This window comes from Phyllopteryx taeniolatus, chromosome 9, assembly GCF_024500385.1.
Source record: "Phyllopteryx taeniolatus isolate TA_2022b chromosome 9, UOR_Ptae_1.2, whole genome shotgun sequence".
NCBI classification, from domain to species: domain Eukaryota; kingdom Metazoa; phylum Chordata; class Actinopteri; order Syngnathiformes; family Syngnathidae; genus Phyllopteryx; species Phyllopteryx taeniolatus.
Genome location: NC_084510.1, coordinates 14,186,218 through 14,203,157, shown reverse-complemented (window position 1 = coordinate 14,203,157; position 16,940 = coordinate 14,186,218). Strand labels below are relative to the sequence as shown.

Here is a 16,940-nt window from a genome sequence, read left to right as displayed (position 1 = left end):
TGTTTTTGAATGATGTGTTCTTCTGTAAGTATATTGCAGTTTGTTCACAGATTTGTAAGTTTTTACAGTACAGTATACAGGCAAGGTTGAATTTAGAGTTGCACGCCTTCAGTGTACACATTGTGCCGCAACATGCCAGGCGTGAGCTTTACTGGATATAGATGCAGTATAATGAGCCAACAAGAAGAGGCAGAATGTCTCCCACTAAACTGCTGTAATAGTTGTTCTCATAGAGCAGAGAGAATATATGCCGGTGAGTATTGTTATATGCTCTGTTTGTATGTTTTGCTGCTGCGTGTGTGTTAAAGAAGCAGTTGTTTGAAGCCTTATAATTATCATTAACATCTATGCTAATTTGCGTTAGCCCCCTCGATGGCATCTCACATTATACTGTCTATTAGCATTAAGCTAGCGGACTTTGATGAAATTATATGGTTTGGTTGAGCATTTTGGTGTTTAAATATACAGTGTTTGATTCTTTTTTGTTTTATGGGGCAGTTTTACAATAACCAAATATACATCTTGAAGCAAGAACACTGTGCCTCTTATTTGGAGAACTGTGCGAACAAGAGTCTTCCTCTTTTTGTTTCCTCAAAACGATGTTACATATCGATAGTCTTGCATTTTTTGACAGTGAGAGAGTGGAAACAAGAAAGGATGTTTTATCAAGTTGAAGAGTGTTTTAATAAGTTTACGTGTGTTAAATGTGTGTGGGAGTGGTAAAACTATATAAAAAAATATACGTGGTCTTTCTATCATCAGAAATATTTACCTGTCACAGATGGGTCTGGAACGTATCCTCCGCTATAAACGCTGGTTCCAAGTGAGAGTCGGGATGCTGGGCAGATGTTGTGGCGTTTACTGCCGCTGGGTATCTCAAAATATGGCCCGCAACACAAAGCCAAAAACAGTTATATGTATGTTATCCCTATGCTTCTCACCTCTTGATGGCATGTTATCTGGGGTTTTGATGAATCAGTTTATTTGATGAATTGCCTTCTTGGCATTTTATCCTGGTGACAGCACCTCTCAGCATTTACCTTCAGTGCCTGAATAGATGTTTAACTATACACAGCCATCAGTGGTGACTTTTATATCCTTACTTTCAAGAGGAACATGTCGCTAAAATTTGGCCACAATGGAGTTCCACTTGTCACAATACTGCACTCTAAAAATGTCCAAAAGTGAGTCATGGATTATCATTAGGCCCCAGCCTGGCCCAACACAGCAATGCTGCAGTCCCGTCTCAGCTGTGAGCTCCACCGGGACGGACCCCTGAACTTAAACACTGTAATCAGAGCTGGGGCAGGATATTAGCTAAATTACACATGAAAGCTGCGATGTTTGAAGGAAGCCTGTGCACTAAATATTATGATAAATTATAGCCTAATGCAAAAAGATAAGGCACAGCTACACAAGAATAATATAGGCAAGGGCGCATGCTGTTTTAGAAGAGATAATGCGACTCCATACATGAGAATAACGTCTACAAACATTTGCGAAAACAATCTCACCTCCGGGTCCACTTGGTGGCTGCTTTGGAGCTTGTGATCTTATCACATGATTCTCAACAGATGGAGGTTTGCTGATTTTTCCACTAAACTGACACTGTTTGAATATACATTTGAAATGACCTGAAATACAGAACCAAAGGGAGAGTGTGTTTTCATCCATCAAAATGAACATGAATAATCCGGATTTTCCAATACATTAGGATTCAAATGTTATTTGAGAGGAAACTGAGGGTGTAACGGAAACAACCGCTGCAGCAAAGTGGAGAATATGGAGGATAAGCATCCAGAGCTCAGGCACAGCACTCTCGGCTCGGCACACTTTGAGTACTGTCTGACCAGGTACTAATACCTGGTATCAGTGGTGTCCACTGAAGGCCTTCAAAGCCTTCTCTGCTGCTTCACCATCAGGTACATAATATACATAATAACATATATTAATTTATTTCCAGTAGTCTTTTGTCGGTGGCACGGTGGTTGACTGATTAGCACATCTACCTCACAGTTCTGCGGACTTTGGTTCAAATCCTGATCCCGCCTGTGTGTAGTTTGCATGTTCCTCATTAATTTTTTTCCCTCATTAATGTACACACAGCACCCCATGACAGAAAAAAAACTTAATTTTTGAAATTTGCTGATTTATTCAAAAATAAAAACTGAAATATCACACAGCCATAAGTTTTCAGACCCTTCGCTGTGACACTCATATATTTAACTCGGGTGCTGTCCATTTCTTCTGATCATCTTTAACAAGGTTCTACACCTTCATTGGAATCCAGCTGTGTTTGATTGTACTGATTGACTTGATTAAGAAAGCCACACACCTGTCTATATAAGACCTTACAGCTCACAGTGCATGTCAGAGCAAATGAGAATCATGAGGTCAAAGGAACGGCCTGAAGAGCTCAGAGACAGAATTGTGGCAAGGCACAGATCTGGCCCAAGGTTACAAATACATTCTGCTGCACTTAAGGTTCCCAAGAGCACAGTGGCCTCCTTAATCCTGAAATGGAAGACGTTTGGGACAATCAGAACCCTGCCTAGAGCTGGCCATCTGGCCAAACTGAGATTGGGGGAGAAGAGCCTTGGTGAGAGAGGTAAAGAAGAACCCAAAGATCACTGTGGCTGAGCTCCAGAGATGCAGTCGGGAGATGGGAGAAAGTTCTAGAAAGTCAACAATCACTGCAGCCCTCCACCAGTCGGGGCTTTATGGCAGAGTGGTTCGGCGGAAGCCTCTCCTCAGTGCAAGACACATGAAAGCCCGCATGGAGTTAGCTAAAAAACACCTGAAGGACTCCAAGATGGTGATAAATAAGATTATCTGGTCTGGTGAGACCAAGATATAAATTGTTGGCCTTAATTCTAAGTGGTATGTGTGTAGAAAACCAGGCACTGCTCATCACCTGTCCAATACAGTCCCAACAGTGAAGCATGGTGGTGGCAGCATCATGCTGTGGGTGTGTTTTTCAGCTGCAGGGACAGGACGACTGGTTGCAATCGAAGGACAGATGAATGCGGCCAAGTACAGGGATATCCTGGACGAAAACCTTCTACAGAGTGCTCAGAACCTCAATGACCCTAAGCACACAGATAAAATACCGAAGGAGTGGCTTCAGAACAACTCTGTGACTGTTTTTGAATGGCAGAGCCAGAGCCCTGACTTAAATCTCTGCAAAGATCTGAAAATGGCTGCCCACCAGCGTTCCCCATCCAACCTGACAGAACTGGAGAGGATTTGCAAGGAGGAATGGCAGAGGATCCCCAAATCCAGGTGTGAAAAACATGTTGCATCATTGCCAAAAAGACTCATGGCTGTATTAGCTCAAAAGGATGCTTCTACTAAATACTGAGCAAATGGTCTGTATACTTATGGCTGTGATATTTCAGTTTTTCTTTTTTAATAAATCTGCAAAAATGTCAACAATTCCGTTTTCTTTCTGTCTATATGGGGTGCTGTGTGTACATTAATGAAAAAAAATAACTTTAATTTTCTATATTGCCCGTAGGTGTGAATGTGAGTGCGAATTATTGTTTGTTTCTATGTGCCCTGCGATTGTTTGGCGACCGATTCAGGGTGTACCCCGCCTCCCACCCAAAGATAGCTGGGATAGGCGCCAGCAGCCCGCGACCCTAGTGAGGAGAAGTGGTAAAGAAAATAGTTTAGCAAATGGCTACAATATAAAAAAGAGCGAAAATTTTAAGGGGGTCTGAATACTTTCCGTACCCACTGTATGTGCCCTGCGATTGGCTGGCGACCAGTTCAGGGTGTACCCCGCCTCTCGCCCGACGATAGCTGGGGATAGGCTCCAGCACGCCCGCGACCCTAGTGAGGATAAGTGGTGCAGGAAATGGATGGATGGATAGTCTTTTGTCTTCATTTCATCATGTCTTGACTGCTCAGCTTCCAGTTGTAGTTGATTTTTGTCCAATCAGATTTTAGCTTGAATGTATTTCCATGTCAGTGTAATCTGCCCCAGGGCTTTCACAATCCCAAACCCTGGCATTGGACACATATACACTATAAACAATGACTGTCTTTTTTAACCAATCAGATGTTAGAGTCACCATTTTCATATCACTCTCCACTTTCACTCATTGGTTGACCAGAACTAACTCGTCTTACGGCGAGTCCTACCTCAAACTCAACGAATTCACGAAGGTGCCTTAAAGACAGACGGATATCGGACATGAATAAAAATTCACTTTCAAAGCAGACTTTTCAAGAAAAAATGGACAGGGCAGGGCGGCTGGCTTATTTCCACCTGGAAAGGGGTTTATTTGCTTCACTTCCACTTCAAAGCAGCAACAGCTTGCTCTTTGTGACTGCTCACTAGCTCTGACTACCCAACGCAACTATAGCTCTGAGGAGCAAAGCATTATGGAGTTTATCTATCAATAATATGCAATCTCTGGTGTATTCTATTTAAAGTTTTATTCTTTTGTCCTGTTATTAGAGCTGCTATATTGTAATGTGGAATTTTGTGCTTTTTTTTTTAAAAGTGATGTATTGGAAGATAACGTTTTAACTATATGTTTCTTGGTTTAGTAATAATGGCACACATCCTTAGATACGCTTAACAGCTCTTTCTTTCTGTAATGCTATGTACAGTTATATTGCGTTTTTGTATGTTATTTTCTGACATCACTTTTCAAATTTACTTTTTTAAAACTTTTAATATTTATTGAAGTTGTCAAGTGGATTAGCACTTAGTAGAGTGCATTTGTTCCCAGTGCAAGTGGACTGTAACCTTTAAAGAGTGTAGGGGTTGAGTAGATGATTCAACTTTATAACTCTGCATCGGCATCTAATCACTAAGGTGTTTTTGGCTTCCTCTCTTCCAATTGGACAATTTACAGAGGGCTTTCGACTCGCTGGACTATAATGCTCAGTGGAGTAGCGTCTACGATATTTCATACGTCTTCATAAGTCTGCGCCGGTCCAAGAAAATAAACTGTTGGTGGATAGCGGTTAGCCTTCATAGCTTTGGTTATAAAAATATTATAAAATATTACTATTGTTATAATATTGTTATACTATTATACAATATTCATACCAATGCCAGGGCGACCACGACGGGACTGGTGGCGAGGAAAGAGGGCGGCGGCGTGAAGAGAATAGATCGGTAGCAACATTAAAATATGCAAGTTTATCCTCTAAGACAATAAAAGCACAAGTGAAATCGACATGATGCTATGATGTCCTGTCTTATAACACACTATGCTATGGAACACAAGTTGAGAGCGGCAGGCTCGTTGAAGAGAAAAACATGCGCTGGGCTGCTGCTAATTACAACAATTACATTCAGCATAAAGGTGAGTTGTATTTTTAATAATTTGTGAAACTGGTCTGCAGATCCCTCTACTGTGCTGAAAAAATATCAACGATGTAATTGATTAATCGACTTTGACTCGACTTTCATTACATTGTAGTCGACTACAAAAAATCTTTAGCTGCTCAACCCCTAATAAAGAGTAAACATAGATTGTTGCTTGGCACATGTGCCACCCTTCACGAAGTTTCATGGAAATTGTGTCTGTCGTTTTTGCTTCCGTCCACTCTACCAGTGAGAACACAATAACTTGGCATCGTCTCCCCCCCCCCCCCCATTGATAGTGTATAGTGATTCACATAGCTGACAATTTCCATGGGATCAATTCACACTCACCATGCCATTCACCCCTGTGATGACTGGCAACCAGTTATTTTCTTTTTTGCCATTTGACTCAGGATGAAATCCCTCCCACGCATCCCATAATTACAAACGGTACCCTCCAGTCAAGTCTTGCATCATCCTCTGTAAAACAGGAAGTGGGTTGCTAATCTAAGGACAGAGAAGAAAACAAACACAAATACAGCAAGGTACAATTTGCTCAAATTTAATAAATTTGTCTTGTATAGTCATTATTGAATTGTTACTGAACATTATCCCTCGTAAACCAGGAAGTAGCTTGCAAAAGTGTCCCCCCCCCCCAAACTTTTATGAGGTGAATGTTAATTTGTCTTATTGCCCATCGCCTACAAATAGAATTGTTTTACCAAGTCACAGAATCAAAAAATAATACGGACTTAAATCAGTTTTCCTAAAACAAGAGATGGCTTGTTATACAAATACAACACTCCACTATTGTTTATTTTTCGATATTTAATGACATAAATACCCTGCCATAGAAAAAAATGGTAAGGTTCTATCTTCGTACATCCCCCTATGTGAAACAGGGAAGTGGGCGAGCTAATATATGGACAAACAAACAAGCACAGACACAAACCTCCACAGTTTCTGTCACATTTGTTCACCTAGACATTCTAGTTAACTAGTTAACTAGCATTGTAGTTGGCATTCAGACTTGTTGCTCTTGTACTGGATCTCATTGGATAACCATGACCACACAGTACACTAAGCAGCTTCGATTGCAACTTGTTTTCATCGGTCCCCTTTTTGTTTCCGTTAATTAGATTTAACAAGAAGCCTTCGATTCGATGACTATTGGACCTCTTTGTCTTCAGCCACATTCGATGCTGACTCGACCTCCTTATCATCCACACCTCCCGTCCTCATTATTAGTTTGTAAACCTCCCCCCCGCCATCCCCCACCTCCAATGCACCCTCAGCCTCCCCCACCCGCCATCCTTTTCCCCAGCCACTCTAAGTGGATACCCCACAGGAAGGGCTTCTCCAGGGGGGAAATGGGTCCCAGATGTGTGCCTTTGTGCCACTATAGGCTCCTCAGGAGGGATGGAGCCATGGAAGGATGGGTGTGTGGTTGTGAGCGGGTGCGGGGGAGGAGGGCGCGTGTGCGCAAACATCAATAACATCAGCCGAGAAGGTGAAGACTCCCAGCGTGATGTCGAGGGGGGGAATTTTAGGCTCTGTTCCTTTTGGTTGAGGCTGTATGGATTCCCAAACACATCACTTCGGATTGGTCACAGTGTTGCACCTTCTCGCTGCAGCGCTCCTACCTTTCGGCATATGATGGTAATTGAATTGACTGCATTATGAACTTAAAGAAAACTGGTTTTCCCTTTTATTTCCCCGGAGCTCTTCAAACGCTTCACCATGGTGTATTTCATTTCAGAGCAAACCATATGGTGGAGAGAGCCCAACAGACAATACATATCTTGGCCTTCTTTGATACCTAAGCCCCCTTGTGTGCGTGTGGAAGCCTATATATATACACTGATATATATCAAGATACCTGTGATCTATTCTCAGCCACAGAAAGGGTTAATTATGACCACTGTGGAAATAAAACAAAGACAAAAGCAGGGCCCAAGTGTTTAGTGAAACATTATGTCAAGGCTCTGACAAGAAAATGAAATGTGCAACATCAATCAGCCGATGAAGACCGAGATCAAACGGGCCTCCACACTCCTGCATCTGGTTCTGTTTGGACAGCCTCAACCCCCCTTCCCTCGCCTTTCTTTCCCCCTTTTCTCCTTCTCCTCCCGCTTCGCTCCCCTCTGTTCTCCCGCGAATCTGTGACATTCCTGCTTGGCCTACTCGCTTTGTTCACTCATGTTTTCCATCACGGTGGCACGACGCCACGCTTTCGCAAAAAAGGTAAGCGGAGGCAACAATGGCTTTCTGGTCCCTCCGCTGTCTCCAGCAGGTCTCCCAACAAAGCCAAATCTATAACCAGTTAATCCAAGAGTGGACCGGGCCTGTTTTGTAACATGCAGCATCATATAGTTCACTGTCTCTGTACGTTTGAAGGCCACATTAGTTTCAAGTTGATTGAACCCAAATGGGAGCGAGCTGCTTTCCGTTGAATGAAATGTAAACTGGTGCAATCATGGGGCTCATCAAAGATCCTCACACACAATCACATCCACACTGTCTAATCCACTTTGAAGCCTTTCTGCTCCGACGTCACTGAGGTCACATCGGCTTGCTTCAGTCCAGTTCAGGAAACATCCCAGTTGGGACCAATCGTGGATGGTGAAGGTGTTGAAATCAGCGCATCATTCAGATAGTCTGTGCAGTCATTCCAAGTTAGTCACTCCGGTCATGACACAGGAAGGTTTAATTGTCATGTTGGGTTGCAACATTTCAGGGAATTTTCAATAATGTGTTGACGGGAACTTTGGGAATGATTGTAATTTCAGTGGAACCCCCAAAGTCTAACATCCAAGTGGACGTACAATTTGGTGTTTAACCAACATTTTTGGGAAAAAAATTCAACAATCAAACAAAAACTTGACATTGAAAACATCATCATACTGTATGTAAAGGTGGCAAATCTCAATGAGCAGTTAGTATTTTGTGCTTTTTCTTTGGCTTTTTTCTATTTTGGGTGATGCCAGTATGGGCAATACAATTAATTGCATACACAAATGAATTTGAACAGAATATGTCGGCTACTCTAGTGAAACTCATTAAGGACAAGAAAAGCTGACCATCATTTTGCACTAAAAAGTTCTTCTTTCCTTTTTCACAGTCAACAACATCAATTTCTTAACAAGTCCTGCCAAAAGCAATTACAAAGCTTGAGGTGCACACACACAGTGTATTCATTCCTGAACAATTCCGGTTTCCTCTCCATTACGTGTATGTCATGCATCCTCAAATAGTAGTGTAATAACATTTTAAATTAAATTATGCAGTGGTTTACCTTCTCTTTATACTTCCCGGAATGTTCTCAGACAAGCATTTTCACCCTCCCCTTTCCAACCCTATGAACATGATGGGAAACGGTTCAGGATTCAAAGGTTACACTCCATCTGTCCTTCAATCCATCCATCTATCCATCCAAGCTGGCGCCTATCCGAGCTGATTTTGGGTGAGAGGCAGTCTACACCCGGGTTCTGGTTGCCAATCACGGGGCACATATTATTTTATTAACATATCGTGCATGTTGTTTGAATATGGGAGGAAGGAAGGAAGGAAGGAAGTGTAGCATGCAATACCGGACAGAAAATTCAAACTCAAGCTGAGATTCAAACCCAGATCTATCTGACTGTGACGCAGATGTGGTAGCCAAATGTTCCACCGTGCCATCATTACGCAACATGTTGTCGTGGAATGGAGGGGCCCACTGCGTCACCACTGCCAGCTTGTTAAAAATGTGTCTGCATATCCAAATTTTTTTGGTCCCAAAATTGAGGAAGACAAACATGTGTTGACTCGAGCCTGAGGACATGGATAGCACAATTAGGTGCTCTCTCACCTCTGCAGTCTCAGGTCACTGGGCCACACCGGGGTCAAAGGTTATTCTGTCACAAAGCAGCACAGCTGAGGCATTGGGTCATCAACCACTGGTCAGGTGTTGGAGGTTTTATGGTTCAACGTCTCCAGAGAGGTAATCCTGAAGCCAAAATAGACTTACGGAAAAATGGTTTCTTTGTAGGACTTCATGGTCTGTCATTGTGAAATACCACAAAAAAAATAGAACATAATGTGCGTTGTTTCATAAATCCTTCCTTCATTGTCAGAGTCAGAAATGTTTTTACAACTGATTTGTTTTTGTCGACTCAACATGCTCCAGACAAATCAATGGCCAAAATGCAAAAACTCCCAATTGCAAAATTCACAATTCTGAAAAACAACTGTAACAGTGTAAACAGTACTAAATACGGGAAATCTTCCTTGTTCCCTCATCATCAAGTGAGAGACAAGGTGATCGGAAAATCTTGTAGGTAGGAGGTTTTGGACTATGGCTATCGAAAGTTTGTTTCAAGACAACATGAGACTTGAGTGGAGTTTTCAAGAATGTGACTTCCGAGTGATACCAAATGTTGGCTTTAAAGTCTTCCCTCCAGTTGACATTTTGTGCGATTGTGAATGAGACAAGAGCATGCGTGTGGACCCAATCTGGAAACCATAAAGCCTCCGTCATCTCTACAACATTAAGTCGGGACTTCTGATTGGCTGAGAGGACCACTTACCCCCATCCTCTCATCCCCCGCCCGGCCGACACACACTTCCTGCTTCCCTGCCCTAACCACGTCCCCCTGGATGTGTGCTGGCCCAATGAGATGTGCCCACAGCGCTCGAGTCAGGGTTTGGTTATAAAAAGGGCAACGGTGGGGCGGCCTGTCAGATGGTTTGTTGTTGTTCCGTCTGCCAGGTTGTGAACGGAATGCGAGAGTTGAACAAGTGGGAATTTGAGAACGACCACCAATGGAGAATCAGTCGTAGGACAAGAAGAAGTTGAATACTTTTACGGCCGTCTGAAAGGCTAAAGAGAGAAGAAACAGGCTGTTGGAGTGTTTTGGAAGGTGGAAGATGAGAGAAGAGGTGTCCTGCACTAACTCCCCTGAAGGAGGGCTGGGGGCCAGTGAAGAGGAACTGGAAAGGGGCTCCAAGAAGAATCACCAGACAGGTCACCGAAAACGATCCCCTCATCCCAAGAAAGACAGTCTGGCTCAGACAGAGGATAGCGCCGCCGGCAGTCCCACCGGCCTCCTTCCGTCCGGGCCCAAGAGGGTGAAGAAGAGTCCCTCAGCCGTGGTGAGCCTGGCCCCCGCCTCGCTGGGCCCGCGGCCCGACCAGCCCTTCGAGGACCTCCACTCCCAGCGGGTGATCGCCAACGTGCGGGAGCGCCAGCGCACCCAGTCCCTCAATGACGCCTTCGCCTCGCTGCGCAAGATCATACCGACGCTCCCTTCGGACAAGCTGAGCAAGATCCAGATCCTCAAACTGGCGTCACGCTACATCGACTTCCTGTACCAGGTGCTGCAGAGTGACGAGATGGACGCTAAGCTGGCCAGCTGCAATTACCTGGCCCACGAGAGGCTGAGCTATGCCTTCTCCGTCTGGAGGATGGAGGGGGCCTGGGCCATGTCTGCCAGCCACTAGGACCCCCTCGCGCCCGTCTTTACCTGTTGCCTCCCTCTCTCGCTCTCTCTAGCTCTCTCTCTTCCTTTTGTAAATTTCTTATTTAAATCTTCCTGTCTGACCTTTCACCCTCCATCAATCTGCACCCCTTTCACCTTTTCAGTCACCGTTGCTTCCACTGCTTTCCTCACATCTGTGCCACAGTTTCGCCCGGTGCAGGAAGACGCTGCACTGCTAACCCTCAGGTATGAACACACCTACACGCACACGCGCGCAACACACACACAAACCCGAATCCAACTATGACATCAGTGCAGCCCCGCATGTTTACATCCACATTGTAAACAGCACACAACCGCTTTGGTACGCCAACATTTGAACATTTGCCTTTGAGCTCTACAAATAAATAACGAGGCAGGAAGGAAACAGTGTTATTTACGTGTATTCTGTCCGGGCGAAAAATCAGGCATAAACAAATAGCACACATGTATTTACATATGCTTTTGTGATTAGCTAAAGCCTTCAAAAGACAGATTTTGCATTCAAATAGAACACTTGCTTTACGATTAGGTCACATGTTTATGAATACAATCAGAAATTGACCAACATAACAGTTTCGGTTTCCTTATTATTTATTAATTATCCAATTTAATCATGAAAATTACAGTTACATTTTACCAAAATGTAATTGAATGTAATTAAAATATGTATCTAAAACATATTGAAATAATTATTTTGGACACTTTTTTATTTGTTAGAGATTATATAAATATTTCATAATATTTATAAGTAAGCTAGTAAGCAACAAAACCTCTGGGACTGGATGTGTGAACTCCATTTTTTTCTACCTGTCTAAATGTATTTTCAGGGCATATAACTGATTAATGGAGTCAAATTCAAAAGAGTAACTTGTGCATTCATTCTTAAGAAATAGAAGTAAGTACGCACAGAGCGTAAAAACAATTGAACAAAATGAAATCAAATCTATAAAAATCTGTCAAATTAGCAGGCAACAAGAATTCATACAAAATATAGATTTTTAACCAGAACAATCCAAATAAAATTAGTTTAATAGTCCGTCGCCTCAATTAAAGATGATTAAAAGTTGATACTCCATGTCAGAAATCACTTTATTATTATTATTCCATTAGCTGCATTGTCGCATAAGATCACCTTCCAATCAGTTTTACAGACACTTGATCGTTGTGCAGGTAAAGAACGTGAATGTAAAAAGCGTGCATGCACGTCTTTGTGCCGCCCCAACAGATTTCCCCCTTGCTGCACTCGCGGGGGATTTAGTATGTTGCATGTTGTGTGTTGTATGTTGTATCCAGTGTCGTGCAATCAGGCAGCGGCGCTCGGGGCCCAGACAAGCAGGAACCTTTAGATTGGAAACACTTGTGAGCTATTTGGAAGGTGTGTGGACTCGGGTTAGGGTCATGCGTGCATGTGTGCATGTGGGCATTTGTTGTCAGCTTTCATTAGCAGTGCAAAAGCGTGCACCAATGTGTGTGTGTGTGTGTGTGTGTGTGTGTGTGTATGTGTGTGTATCTGTAAACAGATCACTGATATTTACCGCTCATATTTTAACTTGATCAGCAATGTTCATGAAAACACACACACACACACACACACACACACACACAGGTATCGGTGACTGAAGCAAAAAACAAAAACAAAAAAAACAACAACATGCTTTGAAGTATTAATATATTAATATGAGACAAGTGCCCCAGCACATACTAAAGGATGGCTCGAGCACATGACAGTCTCCAGACACACACTAGCAACCATGTGCTCACTACAGGTGTTCCTTCAGTTATTACAAAATCTCCAATGGCCCCAGCGGCACGAGTAGAGAGCCGAGGCCGAGGGTCCTTGAACGCAACGCGGTAGTCATTATGATCCACTTTCCTTGTAATCATCAGCTCGGCAGGGGCCTTCAGAGACAACGGCGCAACATTGGGGCCGCAACGGGCCAAAGCATCTTGTCTTGACCTCGGAGCCAACGTGATGTGAACACATGTGCTAGGAGCAGATGTGGTCCACACCTCTTGTTGATCATACAGTATTTGATAAGTTGAAGAGAAAATATGATGGATTTTGGAACTCTACATTTGTTATATATTTCAAGAATCAAAATCACAACTACTGTACTACAAAGTGAGTCTAGAGGATTTTTGCAGCCATATTAATGCCTATTTACTACATTTTCTTCAATTAGTTGCTTATATAGCAATATATAGATCTGCCACCTTTATAAAGGGTTTATAAACTGCTTAAAAATAGGTCAATGATAGCTTTATGAAGTCTTCAGAAGTTATCTATATGTATCAGTTACTTACAAAACCTTTCAACAAAGATTCATGATTTTCTCAAGTGGAAGCTAACTCTAGCTTTGCTGCTAATGCAGGGGTCACTGACCTTTTTGAAATTGAGAGCTACTTCTTCGGTACTGATTAAGCGACGGGCTTCCAGTTTGATACACATTTTTGAAATAATAAATTTACTCAAATGACCTCAAATTCTAGTTTATTATTAATAATTAATGATATTCATGTATGTGAAGACAGATCGTCTTATTTCTCAAAATAATGATCAACAATGATTTAACAAGGTAGGAAGCAAACATATCTATATGTAACACTATTTTTTTTAAATAAATGTCTGGAAGTGGTTACATTTTCAAATGATCCTTTCTACAACATTCCTAGGAAATCACAATGTTCCATCACTGGAGAGCTATTTTTAGAACAGTCAAGCTGGCTGCTTATGTGGTCCTTGGGCGTGATGAGTGACCCCTGCACTAATGCATCATTACTATGACTATAATGCTGATGATTTTTTAAAAACGTGTATTGTAATTCATTACAGTGATTTTCTGAGATTAAAGTTTCTATCCTCATCCAGACTACACAGTTTATTTAACACTGGCAATAAAATGTGTTTATTATTATTATTATAAATTTTATTATTATTATTATCATTTGCTGTCAATGCATACACATTTATTTATCAAATGGCATGTTTTTAGAATGTTTGAATACAACAAAACTGAAAAAAAAAAAAAGATTCTCCATGAGAGGGAGAAAGTAAGGCTATGAATTTCATTGTTTTTTTTGATGAATACTTATTTTACAGGTTTAGTATTTGTTTTAAAAATATATAATTAACTAATTAGTTATTTTAAATGGACTTTTGCATATAAAAGTGCATTTAATGTTACCGTTATCGTCAAAATCCATATTTGCTTGACTATTTTGTTTTACTGATTTGTGGAACTGTATGCGCCACATTTCTGGACATCTTAGTTACTCGTCAAAAGAAAAAACAATAAGGATTCATCACGACGAGCAAAATGATACCCTGCATTTTCATTTTGAGTGTGCTTCGCTGTAATTAACTCATTGCTTCATGCCACACGCACACACACACACGCACACGCACACACACATGCTCATACTCAGTGTGGCACTTTGAAAATGAGATGTTTGTTTTGTGCAGGAAAAACAATTGTCCTCTTTCTCTATAGACTATAATCAAAATGCCCATCACTTGTTTCTCTTCTGGCTTCCGATAGTGTGTGTGTGTGTGTGTGTGTGTGTGTGTGTGTGCGTGTGTGTAATGTGCAGTTTGACCTGAGCAGTTGTTGGATGCTCTTCAATTCATCATAAATCTCTGGCTGCTACTCTGGACTGATCTGAGATCATCTATGGCTCATTTTTAAAAGCTTCATGCACAACGAGTGGTTTCTGACACTGGTCTTTAGTTTTTAAACATGGGAAATTTGTGTGTTGACTGTTGTACACACACGCTGTTTTCCAACAATGCGTTTGTGTGCTTGTGTTGTGTGCATGTAGCTGCCGGGATGGCGACGTATGGCCACTTGTTTGACACGTAGGCATGCAAACGTTGCATCACTGAAGATGTATCACTTTCTGTCACACAAAATTTTTCCGTGCTTGGCTCTTTTTAATGTAGCACTTTATGGGCAAGGAACCTTGACTGGTACCTTAAGTCTGAGTCTATAAGACAGTAGAACAGGAGGATTTACCCAGCTAAAATTGCAAAAAAAAAGAATAATATGATTATTTACTGTAATTATTTGTAATTACTTAATGATATGAAAACATATTGTATATATATAATCTGTATGTACACCCTATATTTAACAAAAATGCAAAAAATAACAAATGTTCAAGTGGACTGCATACAATATTTTTCTGTTTAAAATGTATATTATTTAAAATAGTTATAATGCCATATAAGTGTCAAAATTGCATATTTGTAAAATATTTAAAAAATTATAAATATGTGCAAAACGCACAGTAGTATCCAAATTTAAGAATTACTGAATGGCGTTAATAAACCTTTAACTTTAGTATTTTATTTATTTTTTAACATTTCCTCAAGTTTGTTTTTATTCAAAATACTGGTACAGTATATTACTATAGACCTTTTCTGATGAACAATATAAAATAAAAATAACAACAAAAAATGTTTACGTTACAAAAGGCTGCCATAAATGTTTTTATATAAAAGTAGAAAAAAAACAAAGGAGAAGTGTGTTAAAATGCAGTACACAAAGTGCAAATTCAGTATGTGCTTAACATGTATCACCACCGGGAATGTTCACTCGTCTCTATTTCTCTGCAGAAAGCCAACAAGTGGAAAATTCCCAATTGACAACAATGAAATGTTCCCACTTCAACGTCATCCTTTTTTAAAATTTTTATATATATATTTTTTGAGTAACTTTTCCCCCTCCTTTGGACACGTGCTTGACTTGTGACACTGAGACGTACTCCCCCAACTTGACTCTCTAACAGCAAACTGAGGAGCACTGGACGCTTACAAACGATGTTTTCATCGACAAACAGCTGGCCTGCAGTGACAATGAGACAAGATGGATGCCCGTGGGCGCAGCTGATGAATGTTTACAGCTAAAATGCTAATAAGCTAATCACTCTGGCTCTCAAAGCCTCTGCTCGTGGGAAGTGGAAGAGCACGAGGAGTCAAATCTGATGTGGTTGTGCAGTAATTGGACCACTTTCCGCGCATCTGATTCTCCTTTGTAAATAAAATGATCTACTTCCAACTTTCACGCATGCAGAAGCACTTCTTCTTCTTCTGTAGATTTGGTGCTGTGTTATATTGTAATGTGAGAACATATGATTGATGTATTTCTGGCATTTCTTGAGGCAAATATGTTGTAAAATGAGTGTTGATCAGGAATCACTGCCACATTAAGAGGTGCAGAAGTTGTTCACTTCACTTTGTATAGTTTTGCATTTGCTTGTGATCATATTTGTTGTGTCAGCTCCTGTGGCTAATAAAACCTTTCCTTTGTAGTGATTTCTGCATCTATTGGTGTATAAAGTCTTCCTGGAAAAAAATAATGTAAAATAAAATGTAATCGTTTTTACATTTGTTCTTGAAACTCATTATTGATTTCAAAATAAAATGAGTTGTAATGCATGCGTTATTATTTTGCAAATGTAATCAGATGAGTCTTCAGGGAATCAAGGGGGATGTGGTGCAAAAATGTATTATTCCTGAAATTGAATAAATGTTCATGTAATATTATTTTCAAATGGACAGCAGTGGGTAGTGGTTCACACGTCAGCCTCACAGAGAGGTTGAGGGTTTGAATCTCGGCTCAGGTGTGTTTGCATTTCCTCCCTGTGCTTGGGTGCGTTTTCTCTAGGGGCTCACATACAAAACTTGCACGTTGAAGACTAAATTGTCGATGTATTTGTATGTAGATTTCAATGGTTGGTTGTCGATATGTGCCCTGTGATTGGCTGATGACCAGTCCAGTGTGTACAACGCCTGTCGCCTGTCAGCTGGGATAGAGCTCACCAGCTCACCCACGACCCTCGGACAAGCGCTATAGAAAATTAATGGATAATAGATTATTTTTAAATCATACAGTTCTTCAGGGAAAACTAGGGCCAAAAAAAAAAAACTAAACTAAAAAAATAAAACAATTGTTGTATTTCATTTATTATTATTTACTTTTTGCCTTGAAATACATGGGTATTTTTTATTTTTAAAGATTAAAACATTTACAAATGAAGAAACATGTTTATTACGTTTTGTAGTGAGTGCTGCAAGTATATTTGAGATATAGTTATTAAATTAAATTAATTAA

General features: G+C 41.0%; 1 protein-coding gene across 2 annotated transcripts; it reads left to right on the top strand.

Moving 5' to 3' along the window:
- Positions 1–10,029: 10,029 nt before the first annotated feature.
- On the top strand, positions 10,030–16,211 carry LOC133483361 (twist-related protein 2-like). 2 transcript variants are annotated; one of them, XM_061784490.1, is made up of 2 exons: positions 10,030–11,031; positions 15,443–16,211. In XM_061784490.1, exon 1 carries the CDS (start codon positions 10,235–10,237, stop codon positions 10,805–10,807), a length of 573 nt encoding a protein of 190 aa, XP_061640474.1. In that variant the 5' UTR covers positions 10,030–10,234; the 3' UTR covers positions 10,808–11,031; positions 15,443–16,211. The 2 variants fall into 2 exon arrangements, with proteins under 2 accessions (XP_061640474.1, XP_061640475.1); XM_061784491.1 differs by having other exon boundaries at positions 12,715–15,533.
- Positions 16,212–16,940: the final 729 nt, after the last annotated feature.

Excerpts from the sequence above, each read along its gene's own strand:
- LOC133483361 (XM_061784490.1), top strand. The coding sequence starts at position 10,235 with ATGAGAGAAGAGGTGTCCTGCACTAACTCCCCTGAAGGAGGGCTGGGG.